This window comes from Pogona vitticeps, chromosome 4, assembly GCF_051106095.1.
Source record: "Pogona vitticeps strain Pit_001003342236 chromosome 4, PviZW2.1, whole genome shotgun sequence".
Lineage (NCBI taxonomy): Eukaryota > Metazoa > Chordata > Lepidosauria > Squamata > Agamidae > Pogona > Pogona vitticeps.
Window position 1 is genome coordinate 156831891 of NC_135786.1, and position 26383 is coordinate 156858273.

The 26383-nt window shown below is 39.2% G+C and overlaps 1 protein-coding gene across 2 annotated transcripts in view; it reads left to right on the plus strand.

The window, feature by feature from the left end:
- The window catches only part of GMDS (GDP-mannose 4,6-dehydratase), a 393997-nt gene that overhangs the window by 278951 nt on the left and 88663 nt on the right, over positions 1-26383 (plus strand). For both annotated transcript variants that reach the window (XM_078393409.1, XM_072998554.2), the window contains one exon: positions 23183-23301. In XM_078393409.1, coding sequence (XP_078249535.1) covers positions 23183-23301 — 119 coding nt within the window. The remainder of the gene's footprint in view (positions 1-23182; positions 23302-26383) is intronic.

Below are 26383 nucleotides of genomic sequence, written 5' to 3' on the forward strand. Positions count from 1 at the left end.
GACAGTGTCTTATTATCGGAGAAACACGGTACCACTTTGATGGCAGAAAATGAGGAGGAATTAAGGAACCTCGTATTAAGGGTGAAAGAGGAGAGTGCAAAAAACAGTCTGAAGCTCAACATCAAAAAAAATTAGATCATGGCCACTGGTCCCATCACCTCCTGACAAATAGAAGGGGAAGATATGGAGGCAGTGTCAGATTTTACTTTCTTGGGCTCCATGATCACTTCAGATGGTGACAGCAGCCACGAAATTAGAAGACATCTGCTTCTTGGGAGGAAAGCGATAACAAACCTAGACAGCATCTTAAAAAGCAGAGACATCACCTTGCCAACAAAAGTCCTAATAGTCAAAGCTATGGTTTTTCCTGTAGTTATATACGGAAGTGAGAGCTGGACTATAAAGAAAGCTGACCGCTGAGGAATTGATGCTTTTGAATTGTGGTGCTGGAGGAAGCTCTTGGGAGTCTCCTGGACTGCAAGAACAAACCTATCCATTCTGAAGGAAATCAACCCTGAGTGCTCACTGGAAGGACAGATCCTGAAGCTGAGGCTCCAATACTTTGGCCATCTCATGAGAAGAGAAGACTCCCTGGAAAAGATATCGATGTTAGGAAAGTGTGAAGGCAGGAGGAAAAGGGGACGACAGAGATGGTTGGACAGTGTCATCGAAGCTACCAACATGAATTTGACACAACTCCCAGAGGCAGTGGAAGTCAAGAGGGCTTGGCGTGCTCTGGTTCATGGGGTAACAAAGAGTCGGACATGACCAAACAACTAAACAACAAAATGATGTAAAATATGTGACCTGCAACTGCTTTAATTCATTAAGAATATGCTTGGGCTCACATGGGCCAAGAGGCATTCTGGATAAAGAAACTGAAAGTGGCAAATGGCTGCAAGCTAAGTACTTGGTTTGATGTACTCAGTCCAACACTTTAAAAAACATAAAGAAAATTCAGCTCAGCAGTGCTTGGCAGGAATTTCTTTAGGAGTTGGTATTTCTCTTTCAATTATGTCTTAATGTGAATTTTTAGTGGACTGTTTAAACTTGGTATATTTGATTATTGTAAAATATACGGCCTGTTGTATGATCATTTAAATTATGAGTTGTAATTGGGTTGAATTATTTGGAAATAATCTAGGAATATTTCTTTGGTTGAATTCTGATATTACTGTAAGCTGCCTGGAAATTAATCCAGTGATGGTGAGGACAACAGAATTTCAAATATTCCATTCTATCCTGCTGTTTGCTGGACAGCCTACTACTTTTGTAGTTCTGGGAGCAACAAGAGAAATATTTATGGAGTTTGGGTGCATTGTACTTTCTTACAAACTGTGTAGGACGGTAACTGAGACCAGAATCCTATTGGTCATTAATACTTACATAAGGGAAATCACATAAAGTGTGACAATGTACAAGTGATCAAGTACACATTCAGATACACAGAGAACATCTTGTTATCAGTGGCAATTTGGCTCTGCAACGTATGTGATTTCCCTTACACAAGTATAAATAGAGAATAGGCTCATGGCCTTCATTATTTAACTTCTCTGAATTCTGAGATTTTATTCACAAAGTTTTGATGTAAAGAAATGTCATCTAAAGATGACAGTTTCTTAATTGCATATTCACAGTGCATTTAGATGAAATGCAAGCTGTTTCACACCTTCTCTGATTTTCATTTAGAAAAATAAAAGACGACAGGCAAAATGGACTGTGGTGATAGTTTGGCGACTGCTTCCCTAATGTGATATCTCATAAGTGTAATGGTTCAGCTGAAAAACATAAGTGTCAGTATTCCAGGCCATCTATGGCTATATTTGGATGACAGCCTTGCTGTGATATGAGTCTCTCTATAAAGTTCTCTGATGTGTTGGAGGCATATCACATCCAAAGATCACATCCAGTGTTATACTTTTTCTACCATTGTTTCTATTTGCTTGGCAGTTGCCAAACACTTAGGACAGTGGTTCCTGACCTTAGGTCCCCAGATGTTCTTGTACTAAAATTCAAGCTGTTCTGGCCAGGATTTCTGGGAGTTGCAGTCCAAGAACATCTGGGGATCCAAGGTTGGGAACCACTGAGTTAGGGGATTGTTTTGTGGAGCTTTCTTCTTTTTTCTGGTTTATTATAAACGAAGATAAATATATGAGAAAATATATTGGAAGTGCATAAAAGACAGGAAGGTATGACTAGAACAGCATATTGAAGACATTATTTCTCTAGCTAATAAATGAATTTGGTCAGAAATATGTAGAAAGAATTTATATTAATTCCATTTGTGTGATACCTGCTGGTGAGAGCTGAGCTGATCAAAGTCAAGTAGTCCTGATGACAACTTACTCAGGGGTTTGGCAGAATTTTTATGTTCTCCTGACTGTGTGAAAGACTTTATAGACTATATTTTGTCTCTCTGTGTAACATAGAGAGAGTAATAAATCAGCCCCCCTAAAATAATGTAGTCATTAAGTGCTTCAGAAATGTTTTTGGATTTTTCTGACAGGAAGAGTAAAGGAAAAAATAATAGAAAAAAATGTAATAGTTGAACACAAACCCCACACAATATTTAAATTTACTGTGCTTTCTCTTTCATTCTGTGTAGTCATGCAATATTACATTTGTTTTATTATTTATATATTTACATCCTGGTTTTTCTCCCAAGGAGTTCATGACAACAAATATAATTTCTCATTCCGTTCAATTGATCCTCACAACAAAGGAGCAACCCTGTGGGTTACGCCTGAGACAGAGTAATTTATCTAGTGAGCTTCATAGTTGTGTGGTAATTTGAACTTGGGTCTCCCCATTTCTTGTCTAATACTTTAATCTCTGCTACATGCTGGCATATCAAAAGCACGTAATCACAGGCACTGTCAATTCTAATTGCTTAGTATGAGAATTTGTCAACTTTTTAACTTTTTTTAAAGCGAGATAATTTTTAATGTTAGTGTAGGTTTAAAGGGATTCCCAACTGCTGTTGTGGAATACTGTGGGTTGTCTTTCAGTGTAGAGAAAATCCTAGTCTCACCAGCTATATGGTGCTGGTTGCCATAGAAGGAGGCTCCATTGTCCTATCTTCTAATTGTTGTTTATTGATCTTGGAGAGAGAACAAAAGGACTTCCATGGAAGAACTATGTACAGCTCACCGATGTCACTGCATTGCTGTGATCTGACTTCACATCAAGGGTATCTTTCATGACTCTTATTTTGAGGAAATTGCTTCTTTATCAGCTCTTTACTTTTGCTAAGTGTGTGGGGGTTGCATTATGATATGGGATCTACCGTACTCCTTTAATTTACTGTGTACTGTGCTGTTTTTCTTGGAAGTGCCAGGAAAAAAAAACTATTTTTATTTGTAGAATGAAGTTTTAAGGAGTGCCATTCTAATAGGAATATACCTTTAAAATGGAGTACAGTTATCTTAGGAATAATGCAAATAATGCAAACTCCAAAAGCTCAGCTTTTACTGTGGCCAAAATCAAATCAATAATAATAATAATAATAATAATAATAATAATAATAATAATAATAATAATAATAATAATAATAACAATAACAATAACAATAACAACAACAACAACAACAACAACAAAACAACAACAACAACAAAACAACAACAACAATAACAACAATAACAACAACAACAACAACAACAACAACAACAATAATAACAACAACAACAACAACAACAACAACAACAATAATAATAATAATAATAATAATAATAATAATAATAATAATAATAATAATAATAATAATAATAATAATAATAATAATAATAATAATAAAATCCTCTTTCCTTTTTCGATTCTTATGAACCTGAGTCCTGCTTAGAGTTGTGTACATCTTTTACGTGTTGAGTACATTTGTGGCTCCTTCTAATATTATATGGCTGGTGCGGTAGTCATTGTAGAGTGTCTACTGCTTGAAAGGTAATGTACTGTGATATAATCTGGAGTGTGTGAAAGCAGCACCATTTCAGTGTCTTCTCACAGGAGTAGTGGCTCTTACTCTTGCAATGGCACTGGCCATTCTAGAAAATGGATTAATGCTTACATGCAGCAAAGCTGCAAGACTCCAGAACTGCTTATGTTATTTTTCAAGAGCAGGAAGAAACTACTTTGCAATGGTTCCCATGCCATGAAAGCAATGTCAATGCGAACTCCTTAAATATTGTGTTTCACCAGCAGCAGCATTTTTATTTCACTGAAGAAAGAATGTCCTGCAAAGTGGCTGATGATGCATCACCAAAAAGTTTGATAAAAGTCAACAGATTTGCATAGAAATTACACATAATGTATATACAGTAGGACACCCCCCATCTGCTGGAGCCACTGATTTGTTTATCCATAGCCTGAAAATACTAAATAAAAAACCCCAGAAATACATATTTATATGTATTTGATGTATTGACCAGAATGGGTGTGGATGGGTGGAATGGATGGCTGGAAGACAACCACTGAAGGCCCCACTGGGGTATGCAAACTGCAAGCCTGAACTGAATACAGCGAAATGGCTTGTAGGCTCAAGAATGTCACAGTGCTAATACAGGTGGATGCTGGCGCTGAAAGATGCACAGTGACTCTGTGTCTATCTGTTTTGTGGCATTGCTGTTGTATATGTTAAGGCTGTTGTATATGTTGCAGCAAAACATGCAACTGCTTCCCTTCATTTAGAGCACTGTGTTTTACAGTCTGTGTGTGATGACTTGATCACATTTAAACCTATTTTTTTTAAAAAAAAAATTGCTAAAGGGCAAGTATCAAAACTATGCTCAACAACAGCTTGAAGTGGTGCACAAACAACTGGCTCTCAGATTTCTTCCAGTGGTTGCTGCAGTTCCACAGTTATATTACTTTTGCTGAGCTGGCAGCTGCTGCTGGAGGTTCACAAAGGTCACCATGGTTTCTTTCCTGTTGCTCCTTTAGGCACTGAATTTCTGGAATAGAGTTAGGATATTCTCTCTCTCTCTCTCTCTCTCTCTCTCTCTCTCTCTCTGTGTGTGTGTGTGTGTGTGTGTGTGTGTCTGCCTCTCTCTTGGCAGAAGTGAAGATTGAAAATAAGGTATGTGCTTTTTCAGTTTGCATTTTTGATGCACTCTGATTTTATCACAAAAATTTCACACAGAAATATGTTATGTATGTGACATGTCTGTCATATGAAACCTGGTTTAGGTGGGGAAGGATGGCAGCGATATTACTGCCCACCTAGAGGTCCCCCCATTAAGTAAGGGAAATGGGTTGCCACATTCAGTGGCATTTGGCAGCAAAATTTTAAAACCAAAAAGTGAGGGCATTAATTTCAACCACAAGCATTTTTCAGATGTTAATGGCTTGCTATAGCCCCCTCTTTTTATAAAAGCTCAAACAGTCTTCAGAAAACAGGAACTGAGTTAATTTGAAGACCCAGTCACACATAGCCCCCCCTCTGTGTGTGTGTGTGTGTGTGTGTGTGTGTGTGTGTGTGTGTGTGTGTGTGTGTGTGTGTGTGTGTGTGTGTGTGTGTGTGTGTGTGTGTGTGTGTGTTTCAGTGAGTGAGTGAGAGAAATGCAGGTTGCAGAGAGGGCCAGAAAGAATCACACCTAATGTGTGAAACATTAAATGTGATTCACTGCCTGGGGCCAAACTATCATGATACATCACTTGCTTCTGACTTTTGAAGCAACATGTAATAGCAGTGGGGGGGCGGCGGTCGATATTTTGATCAAGTCCCCCTTTCTCACCCACACTCAACCATCCTAGTAAAAATCCCTTCCCTGCCGGTGGTAGGACAGGCAGTCTTAAGAAAACATTTCTTAGCACTTGGCTTCCATGGACCCACTTTTGCAAGGTATGGAAGAATGTCTGCCTGTTGTGATAGAACAACAGAAATAACAGGAGAAATATACTAGCGGTCCTGTTTCTCCCCAACATACTTCTGCTCTTGGAAAGATTTTCAAGTAAAGATAAACCTAAGGCACCATGCATGGCAAAAGCAGACACATCCCCTGACTTCATAAAGTGTTTTAAACATTTCAGGTAAAAATGTGTTGGGTCTCTTCTTGTTTGTTTGAAGAAAGTTGTGTACTGTGTTCTGTTCTGCCTACCAGTGTCCCATGATAAGTGGTTTAGAAAGAAATCACTCCTGCATGTTCAGGCTTAAAAGGGCTGATTTATTTTCCAATGATAGGACATAAAAGTGCCTGTTTGAATTGTGCATGTGTATTTTGGAGGTATATTGTATTTGCTTTGCTAATGAACACTGAAATCTGCAATTGTATATATGAGTTTCAATAGGCACACATATTAAACGGCTCATGTTTCCTGTTTAAAAAGCTCATATAAGACTGAAGCACTGAAAATGTTTATCTTTTGCCATTGGATCCCAGCACTTCTCAGAGTGACACACAAACAGACCAAGCAGCTAGTAATCAAACTTTTTAAAACCGCCAAACTCACTTTTTGTCTTTATTATGAAACTAAGATTTGGTCAACTGAGGTCAAGTTGTGCACTTAACACAGCTTTCCATTGTAGGCAGTGAACTCTGTAACAGAGTAAAGTCATATATAAACACAGGACTTTTCTGCTGCTGCTCAGGGCTGGGATTAAGTTGGATCACCTAGTCTTCTGCTTTTAATGAAATTCTCTCCCTTCTATTTTCTTGTTTGGAAGACAGTCCAAAGTTATCTCATGCTAATTTAGTTAGGCAGTGCCCTCGAGGGATGTCACAGGCCTCCATGACCCCTCCAGAGAGACTCCGGGAAGGGATGAGGAGAATTAAACATTCCTGAGAAATTGCAAAGCAAGAGCCCCCAGAGATTTTGTAGAAAAACTAGCTCCAGACTATCTGCCAGAGACCCAAGTCACCTTTTCAGCACTTCCTTGACATCTCCCCACCAATCTCATCTGGCTTAACTCAGGGGGTCACTGTGGGGACCGAGAAGAGGTGGCAGTGAGAAAGTGTGGTGTTCAGGGGAGGTCTGATTTACGCAGTTTGTGTGGGATACATCAGATAAATGGAAAGAGCAGTGCCAGAAAATAATAGATCTTATTTCACTCCAGTGGCTCTCCCACCCCTTGGAGGGATTGTTTTTGGTTAAAGATACGGAACAGGAAGATTTAACAGTTCATTAACAGCAGGATAATTTGATGCAAGGTTGGAGTCTTTGGACTTGTATGACAAATGCATCTAAGATTTGTTTCTGAGAGCCTAATCTTGCAAACTCTTATTGCTGTGGATTTGTTTTAATGGCATTACTCATAGCAAGTCATAGACATGTCCTTATTCCTCCTGGATAAAGCTGTTTTAATGGTTTAAACAACTTACTGGCTTTAAATGGCATTGGGAGTACTCCCATATCTCAGGCTTTTTTTTTGGCATAATATTCTTTATAAAGTAGCTTGTGGTCCCAAAAGTATCCATGAACCACAGGATAAGAATATCTGATCTAGAAACTGCCTACTTTTCTCAAGAATAAATCTCTCCCTTTCAAGAGGAAAATTAATGGATTAATTCAATATTATTCAGAGATGGCTGCATAATTTTTCTTATATTTATAAAACTTAACTTTTATAGATTTTATGATCCTGTGAGAATGAAATTCTTAACACTTTGCCCTTATACATGATGGGAGAAAACAGTAAAAGATAATTAAAATAAAACAGAACCACAAAACACGAGGCATTACAAATTCTTCTGGATGCAGACATTCTTAACTTTAAAGTAATATTTAGGCTGCTAAAATCCATATATCCCCTAAAAGACCATTTGTCCTGTGCCTAAACAGAAGTGCAATCCTTGTTCCATTGAATCAGTTACATTTGTGCAAGTATCATTTATTCAGTCGATCTACTTTTTTCAGAGCCATCAGTTCGATTTAAAACCTATGCAGTACCTGTCAAAGAAAGGAGAGTGCGAGAGAGCAAATTTTTAACCTGCCTTTTGTTTAAGCACACATAACTGTATTTGTCGATTAGGACAAATTAACGAGTAACAGTAGAATTATATCCTTATTAAGACAGACTAAGATGTGACAAGTTAGTGAGCAGCCATTCGGGGTCTTCAACACTCTTGTTCTGGTTGGATGCTAAGCAAAACAATATTTAGTTTGAAGAACTTCTGAAGAACTTGAAATTTTGTTCATTGCTTGTTTACATTTTAATTGGTTCTAAAGAAAAAAGATATTATTTCACTGTGACTTCTAGATATTCTTCATTTTTATGAGAGAAGCATGTTGTGCTTATTTTTAATTCACAGTTAAAACAGCTATTATTAACGTTACTATTATTTTTTTATTTCATAAAAGGGGGTTAGATAATGATGATGAAGGAGATCTAGGTAGGCAGGAAGATTTCTCAAAAAGCAAAAAAGGATCCATGATGCCAATATGTTTGTGAACTGCAGGATTAGATGTAGCACTTTCAATAGACAATGCATTGGATATGATATACTGTATATGTCAGACCTGGGCAAAGTGTGGCCCGCAGGCCACATACAGCCCGCGAGCCACTCCTGTCCGGCCCACCCATTACCGCTGAGTGAGCCGGATCTCCAGCTCCGGTCACCCAGCACGGAAGTAAGCAAAACTCACGAGATCCAACGCTGGGATCTCTCAAATTTTGACTGTTATTCGTCTTGAGCCTCGGCGTCCCTCCACTCCTGGGTATCCCAAATAGGGCACCTGCACCTTACTGTCAGGGTTTGACACCTGCGCAGAACAGCTCCTGGCTCTCTGAGGCAAAAAAGAGGGGAGTTAACGAGCGCCCCGGTTGTCCTCGTTTTGGCTTCAATGCGCCTTTGCTGCCTCGGCCTCCCCTGTTCTCTCTTCCACACTCTCCTCCCCTCAAGAGACCACGAAAGAAGAGGAGGAGGCACCGCTGTCCGGTAAGGGCTGAGCCAAGAAGGAAGAGGGGTGAATGGTCTCTCCCTCCCCTCCACCCCCAGTGACCCCAATTTTTCCTCAAGATGGGGGGGCGGGGCGCCGCATGGATCAAAGAAAGGGGGACTGCGCCCTCTGATGCCCACCTATTCTCGGGTTGGGGGTGCTGCTGTTGCTTGGCCTTCTCGACTGCCCCTCCCCCCAGTTCATGACCCCCCTCAGGGGATCCCTCCTGCCAAGGGTGGGGCGTTAAACCCACTGCATTGTTTACCAATACAGCTGCTCCAGCTTCAGGGTAGGTTCGCTCAGGGGCGTTGCCAGGGCAGGGGCTCCTTTTGACCCTAAAGGGGCCTCCATGGAAGGGGTATGGGGGGCAGCTGGCTTTCTCTTTTCCGGTCGTTATGCCTTTTTATGGAGTCACTGAAATAGTCCACTAAGCGCCCCAGCTGAGAGGGGCTACCTACTCTTGCCCGTGGATTTTGTGCGAGGAAGCTATGGTCTCCCCCCCAAAAAATCCTTCCTTATTATGAAAAGCACCCCAAAACAGGCCCATCTGGCTTTCTCCAAACAGGTGACAGAATCAGCAGTGCTGGTGTTTGGAAACAAAATGGCAGGCTCCTAAGAGTTTGGTGGCAGCTTGCAAAGGAAGGCTCTTTGGAATGTACCAGAATCGGGATCCTGCTCAGATACCACTACAATCGAGCTGGATTACTCAGTGACTTAAGGATCTGCTTGGGAAGCCAGCAGTTAGGAGTCTAAGTCTTTCCTAAGAGAAAAGTCAGCTTGTTTAGCCTTCAGCCACTTGCACCCTGGCCCCCAAGCTCCACCAGAAGAAGGGAAGTGTAAGCCACATCCCAGTGCTTGATAGGTAGAAAATCACCAGGGTTGACATAAGTCAAAATTGTTCATATGAATTGCTACTGCCTACTCCCACCTTCGGTGGCTTCCAGGTGCATTGGGTTACATGTGCAATCATCCCCTGTTTCATTTTATTTTTAAGTACAGTTGGTTCGGCCCCCGAACACAGTTCAGATTTTTCATGTGGCCCCCTATTAGAAATTAATTGCCCACCCCTGGTATACGTAGACTGAAGAGGATTGTACACATATTCACACACTAAAAACAGTATGCAAATACCTAGTAGCATCTTTTATTGTGTCTCCACAGTGCTCTTTTGTAAAAGTGAGAAACTCTAATAGGTTTCTAATTTTTGCAAATGCATAGTAAGTTTCACCCTTTCCCCTTATGGCTGTGGGCAGATTGAATGAACACCTAGTGTGTGTCTTGGGAATGACCAACCTATACATGGTTTTGACAAGATCCAAGTGTGGTCCCTGAACTGCTTAAGAAAATGTTCCAGTACAGAAACCCTACATGTGTGCACACATATGAGAGGCTACAGAGAAGCTTGGACTTCTCTATCATAATAGCTCATTGGTTCACAGGAAACTACTTGGCAGGAAGGATATGGCATGGCATGTCAATTCTGTGTGAACTTCAGGTGTGAGGTCAGTCACAGGAGAGGCCATTCTGAAATTAATTATTCAGGTAATACCTTTGAAATAACTGGTTGCTACTGGAAAAACCATAGCTTTGACTATGTGGACCTTTGTCAGCAAGGTGATGTCTCTGCTTTTTAAGATGCTGTCTAGGTTTGTTATCACTTTCCTCCCAAGAAGCAGATGTCTTTTAATTTCGTGGCTGCTATCGCCATCTTGCAGTGATCATGGAGCCCAAAAAAGTAAACTCTGTCACTGACTCCATATCTTCCCCTTCTCTTTGCCAGGAGGTAATGAGACCAGTGGCCAAGATCTTTGTTTTTTTTGATGTTGAGTTTCAGACCATTTTTGGCACTTTCCTCTTTCACCCTCACTATCAAACTATCTGGGTTGCTGGGGACATCCAGATCTTTGTGGTATAATTTCTTTTTGTATTCTTGCCACCTCTTCTTGATGTCTTCTGCTTCTGTTAGGTCCCTACCATTTTTGTCCTGTATTATGTCCATCTTTGCACAAAATGTTCCTTTAATAACTCCAGTTTTCTTGAACAGAGCTCAGGTTTTTCCCTTTCTATTATTTTCATCTATATTTTGCACTGTTCATTTAAGAAGGCCCTCTTGTCTCCCCTTGCTATTCTTTCAAGGTCCGTATTCAGTTTTCTGTAACTTTCCCTATCTCCCTTGCAATTGGTTTCCCTTCTCTGCTATTTGTAAGGGCTCGTTGGACAGCCACTTTGCTTTCTTGCATTTCCTTTTCTTTGGGATGGTTTTTGTTGCTGCTTCCTGTACAGTGCTACAGGCTTCCATCCATAGGTCTTCTGGCATTCTGTCCACCAAATCTAGTTCCTTAAATTTGTTCTTCACTTCCACTGTGTACTCATAAGGAATTTGGTTTAGATTATACAGGACTAGCTCAGTGGTTTTTCCTACTTTCTTCAGTTTAAGCTTCGGTTTTGCTATAAGAAGCTGATGATCAGAGCCACAATCAGCTCCAGGTCTTGTTTTTGCTGACTGTATAGATCTTCTCCATCTTTGGCGGCAGAGAATATAATCAATCTGATTTCGGTATTGCCCATCTGGTGATTTCCATGTGTAGAGCCGCCTCTTGTGTTGTCATGACAGAGTGTTTGTGATGACCAGCTTGTTCTCTTCACAAAACTCCATTAGCCTTTGCCCTGCTTCACTTTGAACTCCAAGGCCAAACTTCCCTATCGTTCCTTTTATCTCTTGACTCCCTACTTTAGCATTCCAGTCCCCTATAATAAGAACTTTCTTTGGTGTCAGTTCTAGAAGGTGTTGTAAGTCTTCATAGAATTCGTCTGTTTCAGCCTCTTCAGCACTGGTGGTTGGTGCCTAAACATGGATCACTGTGATGTTGAAAGGTCTGCCTTGGATTCGTATTGAAATCATTCTATCATTTTTGAGATTGTATCCCAGCACAGCTTTTCCCACTCTTTTGCTACTATGAGGGCTATTCCATTTCTTCTACTGGATTCTTGACCACAATAGTAGATATGATAATTGTTTGAATTTAATTCACCCATTCCCGTCCATTTTGATTCACTGATACTCAGGATGTCAATGTTTATTCTTGCCATCTCCTGTTTGACCACATCCAGCTTACACAGGTTCATAGATCTTACAGTCCAGGTTCCTATGCAGTATTTTTCTTTGCAGCATCGGACTTTCCTTTCACTTCCAGGCACCTCTGCAGCTGAGCATCCTTTCGGCTTTGGTCCAACCACTTCATTAGCTCTGGAGCTACTTGTACTTGTCCTCCGCTCTTCCTCAATAGCATGTTGGACGCCTTCCAACCTGGAGGGCTCATCTTCTAGCATCGTATCTTTTAGCATTTTGTTTCTGTTCATGGAGTTTTCTTGTCAAAGATAATGGAGTGGCTTGCCAGTTCCTGCTCCAGGTTGATTGCGTTTAGCACTATGACCTGTCCATCTTGGGTGTCCCTGCATGGCATAGCCCATTGCTTCTCTGAATTACTCAAGTCCTTTTGCCACAACAAGGCAGGAAGCAGTGAAGGGGGGTTGCTGCCGAGCTAGGTATTTTAATAAAACAACCACGACCTCTGTTTCATTTCCATATGTAGAAAATTCAAAACACAGAGCACAGACTTATTAAACACTATGCCTTGCTTGCTTTTTTGCCTATTTGACTTGTATCCCTTCCTTATCACAGTGTTATGCCCCAAGTTGGTTACCTGATCGCAATGTTGTGGAATATTGCAAGTAGTAGTGTATACCAAGATGATATTGACATATACTAGTTTAAACTTGCATATTCACGTTTAACACAACAGTGTCCTCTTTTTTGTAAAGGATCTCCTCCTTCTTTCATATCCCTTACCCTCTTGAGAGTCCCCTGGACTGCAAAGAAAACAAACCTATCCATTTTGAAAGAAATCAACCCTGAGTGCTCACTGGAGGGACAGATCCTGAAGCTGAGGCTCCAATAGTTTGGCCATCTCATGAGAAGAAAAGACTCCCTGGAAAAGACCCTGATGTTGGGAAAGTGTGAGGGCAGGAGGAGACGGGGACGACAGAGAACGAGATAGTTGAACAGTGTCTCTGAAGCTACCAACATAAATTTGACCCAACTCCAGGAGGCAGTGGAAGACAGGAAGGCCTAGTGTGCTCTGGTCCATGGGGTCACGAAGAGTCAGACACAGCTAAATGACTAAACAACAACAACAACCCCCCATGTCCTCCTTTTTGGTGATGGAGCAATGGCCACTCTACTTAATACTCCCAATTGTCACTATATGTGCCCATGTACTGCTCGCCACCCTTTAGTCTTGCCATAATTATGTCAATAACTTAGAATGATTGCTTTGGTTTTATTTTTTGGTTGGATTATTTGTGATTTTTCCAGATTAGAGAAAATTCATTCTTGAAAGCATTTGAGGTGATTGGTTGATATCTGTCTTTTGAAAGAGTTTTATTTGGGAATTGGGCCTCTTTATGTATCCAAGCCATTCTTGTCTATCAGTAGGCAGCAGAGTTCTCACTGAACTCCTTAGTAAACGGATGTTGTCATCCACAACATATGCAGCACATGGAGTTTGGGGGTATATGAAGATATGCTTTAGATGTAGCTCTTAGAAGTTTGCTTACTGATTTCATAAGACATTATCCTGGGCAGTTGAACTAGCCTTTTCCACCAAATCCAAATCTGTTCAGGGTCTGCTACAACAATCTCTTTCATGAGATATCTTCCTTACATACTACTCCTCATATGTGTTTCAGTTCAGTGCCAGGGCTGTTGCATCATCTGCTGATGCCAGTAGAAACATCTGCCTGACTGCATGGCTCATACTGGTGGAGAAGCCATTTGTGGTGACCAGGAATTGGATTATATTGTAATAGAGGCCCAGTACAAGAAAAAAGACATGATAGAAGGAAATATATTTCCAGCCATGTCTGCTGAGTTGTTCTATCTATCAGAACTAATCACCATTACTAAAGCTTCCAAGGAATCCAAAATGCAGAATCTTGTGTTCCTTTTCATCTGTATAATATAAGGGTGTGGCTACATGGCGATTTATCCTGATTTGTTCCAATGTTTGCATGGTTAAGTGTGATACATTTTCTGGCAACTACATGCTTACTGCTAATCACTAATCAACCCAGCCTTTTTCCATTCCTATTCAGACCTTTTTGGGTCACTGGCAAGAGTTACTGTTTTTGGGGGGAATGATTGGGATTTCATTGTGATCCCCAATCTGGTTCAAAACCAAGAGTTATGGGTGTGTCCTAGAATGATGTTGATGTTGACATATTCAGTAGTGTATGTCATGGCAGTGTACAATTCTGCCCTTGAGATGGACAGTTCCTTGGTTTATTCACAAAGGCTTTCATGGCCGGGATCTAATGGTTGTTGTGGGTTTTTCGGGCTCTTTGGCCGTGTTCTGAAGGTTGTTCTTCCTAACGTTTCACCAGTCTCTGTGGCCAGCATCTTCAGAGGACTGGAATAGCTATTCCAGTCCTCTGAAAATGCCGGCCACAGAAACTGGCGAAACGTTAGGAAGAACAACCTTCAGAACACGGCCAAAGAGCCCGAAAAACCCACAACAACCATTAGTTCCTTGGTTCCTTCTCTGCCTCTTATAAGGGAGGGGCAGAGTAACCAGAAGGGTATGTGTGTGGGTACAGATGCGTATGTATGTGTTTGTGTGTTTGTGGCTGGCCCCAGACCAGCTCTTTTGAGAAAGAGAGATATCAGCAGAGAAAGGAAAGCATGGGTGTCATCATGGGGCTTTCCCTGAGAAGAACAGTTGTGTTGATTGATCTGTCATGAAAGGAAGGGCAGGGGAAGAGGGCAGTACAAATGACAGAAGGTGTGAATTGCAACAATTTGAAGTGTGTGTGGTCTCTTACCTTGAGAATACTTGGTATGATTGAATGTTTCAGTGTGAATGGAAACAATGGTCTAAATCAGTGGTTCTTAACCTTTTTGAAAGAAAAGCCCCCTTGAGCCATTGAGGCAGTTATCATCGCCCCCTCCCTGCGGTGATGATATCTTTTATTTATTTATTTATTTATTTATTTATTTATTTATTTATTTATTTATTTATTTATTTATTTATTTATTTATTTATTTATTTATTTATTTATTTAAGACACTTAAATCCAATGACCCCTGAAAACAAAATTAAATTCCAAGAAAATGAAATGCCCCCCCAAAAGTAACATTTAATGATTTAGTTGCAAGTGAATTTTAAGACGCAAAAAGAAATATAAAAAGGGCATAAAAACAAATGCAGGAACTAAAAATTTCAAGACAAAAAGTCTGAAACTAAATTAAAATAGGAGGAAAATATATATTCATGCACACTGTAAAAAGGCTGCAGCCATCTTCACAGGTTTGGCTTCTCCAGCACCCCCCTATCACCCCCCTTCTGCTCCAGCGCCCCCACGCGGCCCCTTTGCGTTCTACCGCCCCCCTGAAAAATGAAATCGCCCCCTGGGGGGCATTATCACCCACGTTAAGAACCACTGGTCTAAATGCTATTTCAATAGCCCAGTTACCCCAGTTGAGCCCAGTCCAATCCAGGACAGCCCAATACCCATGGAATTAATACCTCAAAAGTACTTGCTCCCATTGTAAGCTATATACCACATTTGCCCTCTTCAGTACAAGTGTTTCTAAAGCAGTATGATTTGTTTGCTATCTGTAATTTTAAAAATAGGAGTATAGTTTAAAAACTTGCGTGGGGATTAGAAGATGTAGATTCAAATCTTCACAGCTATAGGTACTTTTAGGTTCTTTTTCTCAAACTCGCATTTTCATAATGTACCAGTGTTTTTGGGAAAGGATAAATAAAATAAAATACTCAGCACATTTTAATGACAGATATTAATAAAAGATGAAAAAGGCCCCTGGAGATTTTTTTTAAATAAACCTTTTATTTGGGGGAAAAGAAAAAAATGGTGATATATTTAAAGGCTTGTTTAAACTTCTATTGTCAGTGAGATTTCCCAATAAGCAGCTTTACTGTTTCATTTTGCCTGTGGCAAATATCTAGAGATCAGTAATAAAGCCTTATACAAATACTTTTATATAGTGAAAGAATGGTATTTTGACACTCAGCAGTACAAGGAAAAAGTCAACACTGAATTAATGTTTGACAACACAGTAAGAGCATTGTGTATTCAACTGAAGCAAATGATGAAAAATTTAAGGTGAATTGAGGCAGAAAGGTTCTTAGAGTTTATATTCTGAAGTTTACCTCACACTGCTTATATTCTCAAGCACTGTCTTCTGTGATCTTACAATTCTTCATCAGTTGCTGTGAAAATTTTTGGACTTTGGACAGAAGATTTTTGGACAAAAAATGTTTTTGATTATTAATTTGCTGGCTGCATAGCTCAGTGGTTAAGGTATCTGGCTAGTGGTTGGGAGTTTGATTCCCCACTGTGCCTCCAGGGAGAAGAGCCAGCCTATGTGGCCTTGGGCAAGCTGCACAGCCCCAGGTGTCCCCAGAAAAAGGGAATGGTCAACCACTTTGGAGTATTGTTTACCTGGAAAATGCTAGAAAGGATCACCATAAGTCTGAATGAACTTGACAGCACATTTTTAATTTATTATTACTCGTCCTAGGCACACCAGCATGCCATTACATGTGACTTTTTTTTCTTATAGTGTAGCTGGCCATTGAATATAGCCAGCTACACCAGTAATTATGAAATTCTGTCTAAAAGGAAACTAAAGCCATAATGACCTCTATTTGCAAGTAGAAGAGCCAATGTTTTTCTAACCATTTACTGGAACTGAGGGGGAAAAAACGGTAGCATGAGGAGAAAGGGTTCTTCTTAGAGGTTACACATACTAGAGATATATGAAACTTAAATGTCTGAGGCTAATTATCCCCACCTGTTTCAGGGGTTAGTGTACATTAAATATACAGTATCTGTTCAGGCTCAGTGCTGCTAAGAATACCTTGAAGCCTCTTTTATTAGGTAGCCAACTATGAGGAGGAACAGCCAGATTCAATTTGTTCTTGCATCTTTCTCTCTACCCATCCTGTCGACATACAAAGGTAGACCTGAGCAGTATAGTGAGTAGCTTGTGTTCTTTATCCTGGACTGATGAAGTCACATAACTAAAGGTCACAATGTGCTCACAGCTGCCTTCTGATATTTTCATGATTCTTTGGATCACAGCCATGACATAAACATTGCTGAACAGGCTTGTTTCCTGAGTCTGTATTTCAGGTTTCAGTAGGTTGCGGGAGGCAAGACTTACAATAAAAATATTATTAGATATACATAAATTTACATTGTGAACTGCAGTATGTATTAAAACAATTTAGTACTGTTACTGGTACACCATAAGAATCTACCCTAGAAGAATTGTTTCTAGGGGGAGAGCGAATCCTAAACAAGCACACTTGCTTTTGTGTGTTAGTTTGTTTCAGCAAAAAAAGAAAAAAGAAATGCAGAAAGAGTAACCAAAATATTGTGGGGAAATTCAAAAAGTAGCTGATTTATTTCAGTTTGAATTTTTATTGATTGCAATGGGTTTTTTCAGACATAAACCTTAAAGAAACAATATGACCTTTCTTCCTTCCTTCGGATTTAATTTGTGCCTTGGTATTGAGTAATTTCTCAAGCAATGAATTAGTTTTGGATCATCTTCTTTCATTATCTTCCTCCAGATAACACCCCACAGATTAAAGTATTTTGCAGCAATACAGTAGTTTTGTTTGTCATAAGTGCTAGAATGCTTAGTTTAAAGAAATGAGTCAAATAATGTAGTTAAAGTCAACCTAGATTAACAAGACTTGCATTCATAAATAACAGCATAGTTAATAGGTGCTGTCAGTTAGGATGTGGATTGGTAAGACATAGATGTAATTGCAATAGATTCTTCACACAGGGAAACTGGGTTGTGTCTTTCACATACATAACCGCACAAAACCACTTGCTGTCATGTATGTCACACAAAATGAATGCAGCATAGAATCAGTATGGTTTGCAGTACAGTAAACCTCTCCAAGCTTCTGTTTCACTTCTTTTCTAACACAGGTAAGAACAGTACAGAGAGGAATTTATTTCTAATTTGGGTGTTCTGCATGAATCCAGCATCTAAACATCTAAATAGACAAACATAATTTATACCAATTTAATAACCTTAGCATAATACCCTCTTCTGTAAAGTTGAACTAAATCAGCAACAAATCCTCATCCACTTCTAGTCATTCAGGGACTTGATTTTTAAGTGTACAAATATCCTTCACTGCAGAGATATTTTTACTTGTAAAAAAATGTTGCTAATTGCAAATTGTAAATCCAGGTTAAATTATGAAATTGTACACACATGTTAGACTTAGTATGTTCCCTTCCATATGCCAGCATATGGCCGCCTAGAGTGGTCTTTTAGACCTGATGGGCGGGGTATAAATCAAATAAATCAAATAAATAAATAAATAAATAAATAAATAAATAAATAAATACATACATACATACATACATACATAAATAAATAATATTACATTCATTCTTTTTAAAAGCTTCTAGAGTAGAACTGAAAAACCAGCACTGTTATGGATTTTGTTCAGGATTGTACTTTAGTACACTTAGAGTTTTCTGAAAACTCAACTTGTTAAAGAGAAAATTTTATTATTGTGTGTGTGTGTGTGTGTTTGAGAGAGAGAGAGAGAGAGAGAGAGAGAGAGAGAGAGAGTGCTATATATCTAAGATCTGCAGATTTCTTTATTGGATTTATTCTATGTTTAATAATTAATTCATTTTGTAATTAAGTATCTTTTTAACTAAGCAAGAAACAAATGTGTAGATCCATTGCAGTAATATGGAAATGTTTACCATTCCGTTGAGTCGCTTCTGCCAAGATGTTGAAGAAAACTTTGGCTCTTCCTTCACATCTAAAAAATTTCCTCAAATATGTGACCTCATGATGGTTAAAAGATAGCCAGAGTCAGGCAGTGATTTTCTCGCAGATTGAGGCCTAGTTATGTCATGGGTCACAGGGTTCAGCATGTGAACAGGAAGGTGAGAAGTGCTGAACTTTTACCTCAGTTGTGCAGCCCATCAGAGAATAAATGGACCACATCATTCTACAGCTGAATAAAGAGGTGAACTGTTGCATACCTATTGCACAGAGCCCTTTGTGTTCTAGACATGATCCAGCATTATGATTGGATCCTCTAGGCTGTGGTTTTGTAACAATTACTAAGCCATTATCACATAAGAACACAAGATCATTTATCTCCTAATTCAGAATGTCACCTGTTCTTCATTTGCAAGTCAATAACCATTAATTATTCCAGTGGAACTTTAAACAAAGATTTTCCCCTCTGTTAAAACTGGTAAACCATTTGGTAATGGCAAATAAATATAAAGCTGCAACATTTTTGTATGTTCTTATTTTGAACTTAAACCAACATTGTATATAAACCTAGAAATTGTTGTATCAAGAACTGATACTTTGTGGTGGAAAAAAGTATCTATGATTTTGACTGTATAAATGAATAGTAGAGATTTCTGTTGACTATACAATATTTATTGATGAGGTGACTGTTTATTGAATGACTGAATAACTTACAGCTTACAATTAATGTTCATATGAAATAAGGAATTTTAGAAAATATATATAAGCAATTAAATGTAACAAGTAATGTATACAGTCAAACCTCAATACAGAGGAAGACAATTGAGGTTGCTTAAGTGATGGTTCTCCAAAACAGGACTAGTTTATTGAATGCTGATTTTTTTGTTTACCAAAAAAAAATTCAAAACCTGATACAGACAAACAAAACACACACAAAAGAAAACATTTTCTCATCTTCTTATGGAACACTTTTTAAAAAGGAGATAGGTGTATTAGACTGTTGCTGCAAAAACAGCATTTAAGATCAACAAGTTTTGTTTGGGATGGGATTTTTTTTGGACTGCAGCCCCTTCTGCAAATGCATGGAGTGTAGCCTTATGAGGCATTATGTTCTCTAAGCATGTTATAGCAGATCCATAGGTACATAGAGAACAATTTAGTTCGTTAAAGAGGATCAGACAGTGCTGTGTGTTGTGGCTTTGTGTTGTATTAATTGCAATAATTGAGCCATAATTTGGAATAATTTAGGACTTGGATGCTAGTTTTTACCATCTCTGTGGCATGTATTTATGCACTGTCATCTTCTAGTAGCAGTTCTCTTCAGTCACCACTATAATATGATAGAAATTAATATAGTGGATTGGAATAATTGATTGCAGAATTAGAAATATATTGGCATAGGGTTTGTTTTAGATTTTAGACTCTCCAAAAGTGCCAAGCTAGCCATTTATCTTTTGTTTTAACCTATGAAGTAGCAGTGCTAATAAGGTGTGCTAGGCAACTTGATGGGGTTCCAGTAAAAGTCCAGTTGCTAGCTTTAGTAATACTTATTGATTGATTAAATTTACCCTAATTTCAGTTGACCTGTTCATGATGCTCAAGTAGTGTGTCTGGCACAATGTAATGTATGTGTTTGTTTGCTTTGCTTTGTTTAATGTTTTATTACAGTCCATGACCAGCAAAAGACATTAAACATAATACAGGTTACATTTGTAAGGCAGTTACAATGCTAAAACAGAGGGGAAAAGAGTTAAAGGAAAGTTATAGCTTAAAATCATTATCCATTACATCTTTATGTATCCTGTATGCAGCTGCGAGAAATTTTGCACAGGTAAATGTAATCTGCCGATTAAGACCTAAAAGTAGTTTGTGTGAGATGTCTGTTTCAGGACAACCCAAAGATACATAGTATCTTGTCATTTGGGGAATTAAATAAACTGTTTTAGCTTTGTTGGCATTAATAGCATACTGGTATTTCCATAGCAGAGACTATTTTAGCCACCATGTGTTAGAAGGTGTGGTCCTTTTGGAAACATCAGTACATCTGGCATTAATCAGTCCAGAAATCCCTGTAGTGCACAGATCAAGAGAGCCTGTGCAGTGCAGTAGGTGGAGTGTCTTCAGTTTTTCCCTTGTTCATCTTTGTGTGCCTCTTAAGAAACAAGTGATGACTTCTGACATCCTGAGCCAAAAACACATCAAAAGAGTTAGAAATTATGACACGCTTTCAGGGAAGGATTTAATCATGCAATTACATTGAAGTCTGAAGATTTTTAAAAAAAAATAGAAACTCATTCCTGACCCTGAAAGGCTGATGTATCACAACAGAGATGGCAGAATAGAAATCGCCAAGTATCCTTTATAAATTTGCCCAACTATTTCATTGGCCTAATTTTTGTTTTTCAGGCTACTCTTCCAGGTACACAAAAAGACCATACTATTGAGACCTAGGGCCTGTGGAAGAAATAACTTATAAACAGTTCTCTGAGAATGTATTAATTCTGTCTGTAGTTCTGTTGTGAGGTGGGGTTGGAATCTGAACTTTTCAGGTGGTATTTACTAAAAGAAACTGAGCTGTCCCAGAGCTTGTATTAATCTGATTTGCAGAGTCTCCACTAGCATCTGGGGACCTACTAAAGTTATTTTCTTTAAATGTGATGTGAAGAGGTCAAAGCAAATAGCATTGTGGGTTGCTCTACAAGATAACAGGTCCTTTATACCATATGGGGAATGTTTGAATTATTGTGTTTGCATACTGATTATTTATTAAACAAGGATTCAGCCTTATAGGTAGCTCCCTGTTTCTTTCACTAAGGGATTAAAGTATTTCAGTCATTTTGGATTGATTTACAGTGGTAAGTTTTTCTCCAGATAGCAGTTGAAGGCAGCAGTGTGGTCTAGTTGATGGAGTAGCAGACACAGAGTCAGAAGTCCCCAGCTCTGTTCTTGGCTCAGCTGCTAGCCCAGTGTGGGATGCTGAAGACATTTGTCGCTCATGAATTCCCCTCACTTTTAATCCATCATAACCATTTAGTAATAAAACCCTTCATAATCATTGGCCATCTATCGTATCAGACTCAGTTACTGTATACAACTTTGACACTGTAATATAAGAGATGAAGAATGACATGTGATCCTAATTTATTTTAAAATACTTTTTGCTATTTGCCTTTTGTACTTTATAAAATCATATTTGTATTCTTTTTCCTTTCTATATACCTACAAAAATATACAAGTGTAAAATAGCTACATTTTACATAAAACAGTATGAGAGAGGGTGTGTGTATTCATATACATTATAGAAATAATTTGCTCCCCTGTGTGATTTACTACAGCCAAAGCATATAGTCAATACTGTCCAAAGTCCTATTGAGATTTTACTCAGGAATAAATGAAATCATGTTAATTGCAACAACAAATTCCAGCCAATTAACAAGGGGGTCAGGTACACGATCAAGTATGTAAACAACCATGTGACTGGCAACCTTGTTAATTAGCTGCAATTTGCCACTGCAGCCTATGAAATTTCCTTTATTTCTGAGTAAAATCCCATTAGGATTCTAGATACTAAATTGCTTGGTTTGCTGCAAGTACAAATCTGGGTTTTTCCTTTGGCAGGAATATTACATGGTATAGTATTTTTAACACAGCAACTCAATTTGAGCGTGACCAAAAGGGCTTACAAGCAAATATTCCTGTGTGTATCAAGATGCAGCTACCACTTCTTGGGAACACTTTGAGTCACTGGTTGAGGTAAACAGTGAAAGATGCACAAACAAAGCCTCTTCTGATGCAATTCCTACATAGCTCTCTTGTCTAATGGCTGGTTTAATTCACCTTGAAATGTTGGAGAAGCAGTCCTCATTGCACATGCAAATGTGCTAAATGAGAAGGCCATTTGGAGCAACAAAGAAATGTGCTGGGGTCAAGAATTTTGGTCTCTGGCACTTAGAAGCTTCCTACCAATCTGTTGTGACCTTTAGAAGGCACTCTCCCCATGACCATTTGTCCTTGGGCAAATGGTGTTTGTACCTAGAGACATTGCCATCTGCCTTGCTCATGGTAGGGCCTTTTGTGTCATATCCAGTACAATGAGGAAAATAAACCATCTGACTCTAAAGCATTTGCACATACTATATATTTGAACACAGTTTTGGTGCACCAAAAGAGATTCATGATTTCTGTGAATTTTATCTTGATGTTTCAAGAGAGATTTAGTGTGGACGAGTTAAAGAGATGTTGCAGTAGTGGGTAACACAGAGAGCAGTGAGAAGTAAAACAAATTCTGTTTCTGTACTGGATTACTTTCCTTCTTCCTCATTGATGCTGATTTTCCTATGGGTTATGTTTTTCTTCTATCTGGAAATGTTTTGCTTTTTAAAAAACAATAATACTGTATAGTATCATATGACAGAGTCAGATACAAATGTCCTGACTGAGGCCTTACTTCTCTTTTTGCAGGCAATGTGGCTAATGCTGCAAATGGAACAGCCAGAAGACTTTGTAATAGCTACTGGAGAGGTTCACAGTGTCCGTGAATTTGTGGAAAAGGCATTTCATCACATTGGGAAAACTATAGTGTAAGTTGAAGCATCTAGTAACAATGACGGGATATCTAATGTTCGTCCACTTCTGTTTTCATTATGTATTGTGCGCCTTCTTTTTATAATACAGTATACAGAAGATCCTGCTGTATATACTAGTTGTTAGCATTACCATTCATTTATTCTAACAGAATTCCACCCTTTAGAAGATCACATGTACCTTGGATGTGTGTTAATGAATTAATTTTAGAAATTTCATTTCATTTTTGCTTGGATTGTGATCCCTCCTTTTCTGAAAGTTTACACTACTTCATTTTAATATTAAAAATCTATATCCCACCTTCTACTGTAGCACAACTTTTGCAAATATATATGTGTTCCTAGTTAGAATACTTCTGTGTCTCAAACATACAATGAGATAAGAATACTGTATATATGGGTTTGAGAGAAACCAAGGTCATAAAGAAAAAAACTTATATATAAGATTGGATCCCAATTTAGGTGTGTGAAAACAAGCTGGTAGAACAAGATGTCCTTATATCCTTGTTCCTGTGTTCAACTCTCTAGTTCTCTGAAAATGCTACACAGGATAACTTAGTAAATGGGGCAAAATGGAGCAAAGAGGGGAGGGAGAATTCCTGAAAATTGGGAGCAGGTGCCTTTCATGGAGCTGTTCCTCCAGCAGAAAAAGTATCCTGGATTCTGTTTATTCCATATTTATTAAGATCCTATTTCAGCTGTTTCACTTCCTTTCCATGGAAATGGTGCCCAAAGCAGCAAAGAGAAATAAAATACATACCCCTCCAACATCTTTGTAAAATATATAATGCCATAAACGCTTAAGTAGGTGAAACAGATCAGTTGATAAAACAGACCAGAAAAATCACAGCAAAACTTTAGCCATATAAAACCAAAGTCTCTCCATGTCTGGTTAAAGTTTTGTATAGGGGAAGGGAATTCCAGATTTATAGAGCAATAACCAGGCATGCTTCTCTTTGTCATTCATGTTACAAATTGGTACACAGATAGTATAATCCGGAGTCCTTAAACATTTCTTGTTATGTAGTTTAGAGTTTTTAGTTTCTGATTTGAAATACCTTGCAGTATCTAGAGGAACTCTTCTGTGAGTCCAATCCTATAATATTTTAAACTATTACCATGCAAGTACATATTCCCATTTGGCCTTTTCTCCAGTGTGCCCTCGTAACCCAGAATATCATTTCCATTTGGGCAAGCAATCAGAATAATCACAATGCCTCCTGAAAACAGGCTTTTGTTTGCATGCTAGATTCTGCCTGCCCTTTAGTATCCATGGAAATCTCAGTGTTTTTGACTGTTGTAATCGTATTTAGCCATAAAAGCATTATGGTATGGATGCAGAATATTTACAGTGAGTATTCCTGAAAGTTTTACTGTTAATACAAAATCCCTTCTGCAGGTCAGATAATAAAATTAGGATGGCTCTGTTAATACTTTCTGTAAATTATATTTTTGTTGTTGTTTTTCCCCCAATTGTTTTGCTTCTGTACCTTCTCTGGGCCCCATGCATAAGCATCCTTCAGCTAGAAGACAGAAAGCAAGGCCACAGCTTCTTCTTCAAGCTCTCTGTGAATGCACACTAATGGGTTAACTTGCGCCTGCACAGAGTGATTTCGGAACCTTCTAGAGCTCAGGCACATGGTGCCAGGACCTCCCCCACGCTGCCTATAGCCACACCCTCAGCACTGAATGCCTCAGTTCTGTTTCTGCCGCTGCTGTTGCAGCATCTCAGAGCCCTTTGCGTAGCATTATTTCACCCCAATAAAGTCTCCCTTTCGGACAGACACTTCCAGTGTTTATTCTGTTTGGGCGAGGAACACCAGCCAGCTTTATGTGCAGTTTGTAAAGGGTTTACTAAACCTGCCTTAAAACAGAGACTGCAGTGTTTATGTTCTTTTTTGTGGGAAAAATCTCTCTGCCCGTCCTGGGAGGTACCTATGGAGCCGCCGCAGTCGGCACCGGCCAACGCTCTGTCGGCTGCACCTTCTCCGCCCAAAAAAGCTAAGAAATCAAGAGCGGTACAGATCTCGTTGGGGTGAATATGAAACCTACCTCAGTCCCAACGGCCTCGACTTCGATCGACACCGATATCGAGTGCCTTATGACCTTAACTTAGACAGATTCCATCACTGGCCCGATATTACGGTTCCTAACCCGCCCCCCGTCACCTTCTCGACATCAACAGCATCCAGGAATCTATTTCTATTCGGAGGGCAGGCGGGAACGCAACCCTTTGCTGAGGGCTTGCGTGCCTGTAAGGAATGAGCTTTTGCCTCCCATCTCATGGACTCCGGCTCGCTCGATAGGGTCATAAAGGCAGACACAGTTCTTGAGATCACTTGGACGTAAGCCATTTAGAGGTTTATAGATTAAAACCATCACTTTGAATTGTGCCCAGAAACAGAATGGCAGTCAGTGGAGCTGCTGTTAAGGGAGGAGGCGTTATGTGATCTCTGTAACCAGGCCCAATTACAATCTGGCTGCTGTGGTTTGGACCTGCTGGAGTTTCCAAACACTTTGCAAAGACAGCCCCAGGTAGCGTGCATTACAGTAACAGTTTTTTTCATATTGAAAGGTCGCAGTGTTTCATTTTATAGTTGGTCTGAAACAATAAAGAAATTTGTTTGACAAATGAAATGCATATAATTTTATCTGCTAGACCATTTATCTTTGGAATTTATTTTTGTTTTCCCCCCCCTGTTAACACTGTCATGGCCAAGGAAACTTTTGGAATGATCAGACTCAAATGTGATTCCAGTTCACTCCTCTGCACTGACAGGAAAGCCTTTGAGCTATAAACATTTTTCTCCATAACCAATACCCCCCCCCGTTTCCCCCTTTTCCTTTTAACTCTTACTAATTAAGTAATATGATGGGGAAACATTTCCCTTCTCTAATTTGAACTCCAGCAGGATGAAACAAACAGGCAAACACTTGTCTTGACTAATTTTCTGTCATTAATCTTATCAAATTAGAGCAGGATTCTAAGCATTGCCTCAAACCACTGTACAACTCAAGAGTTCTTAGCAGACAGCTGTGAGAAGGGGTGGGGGTGGGGGAACCCATCCAGACAATGGAA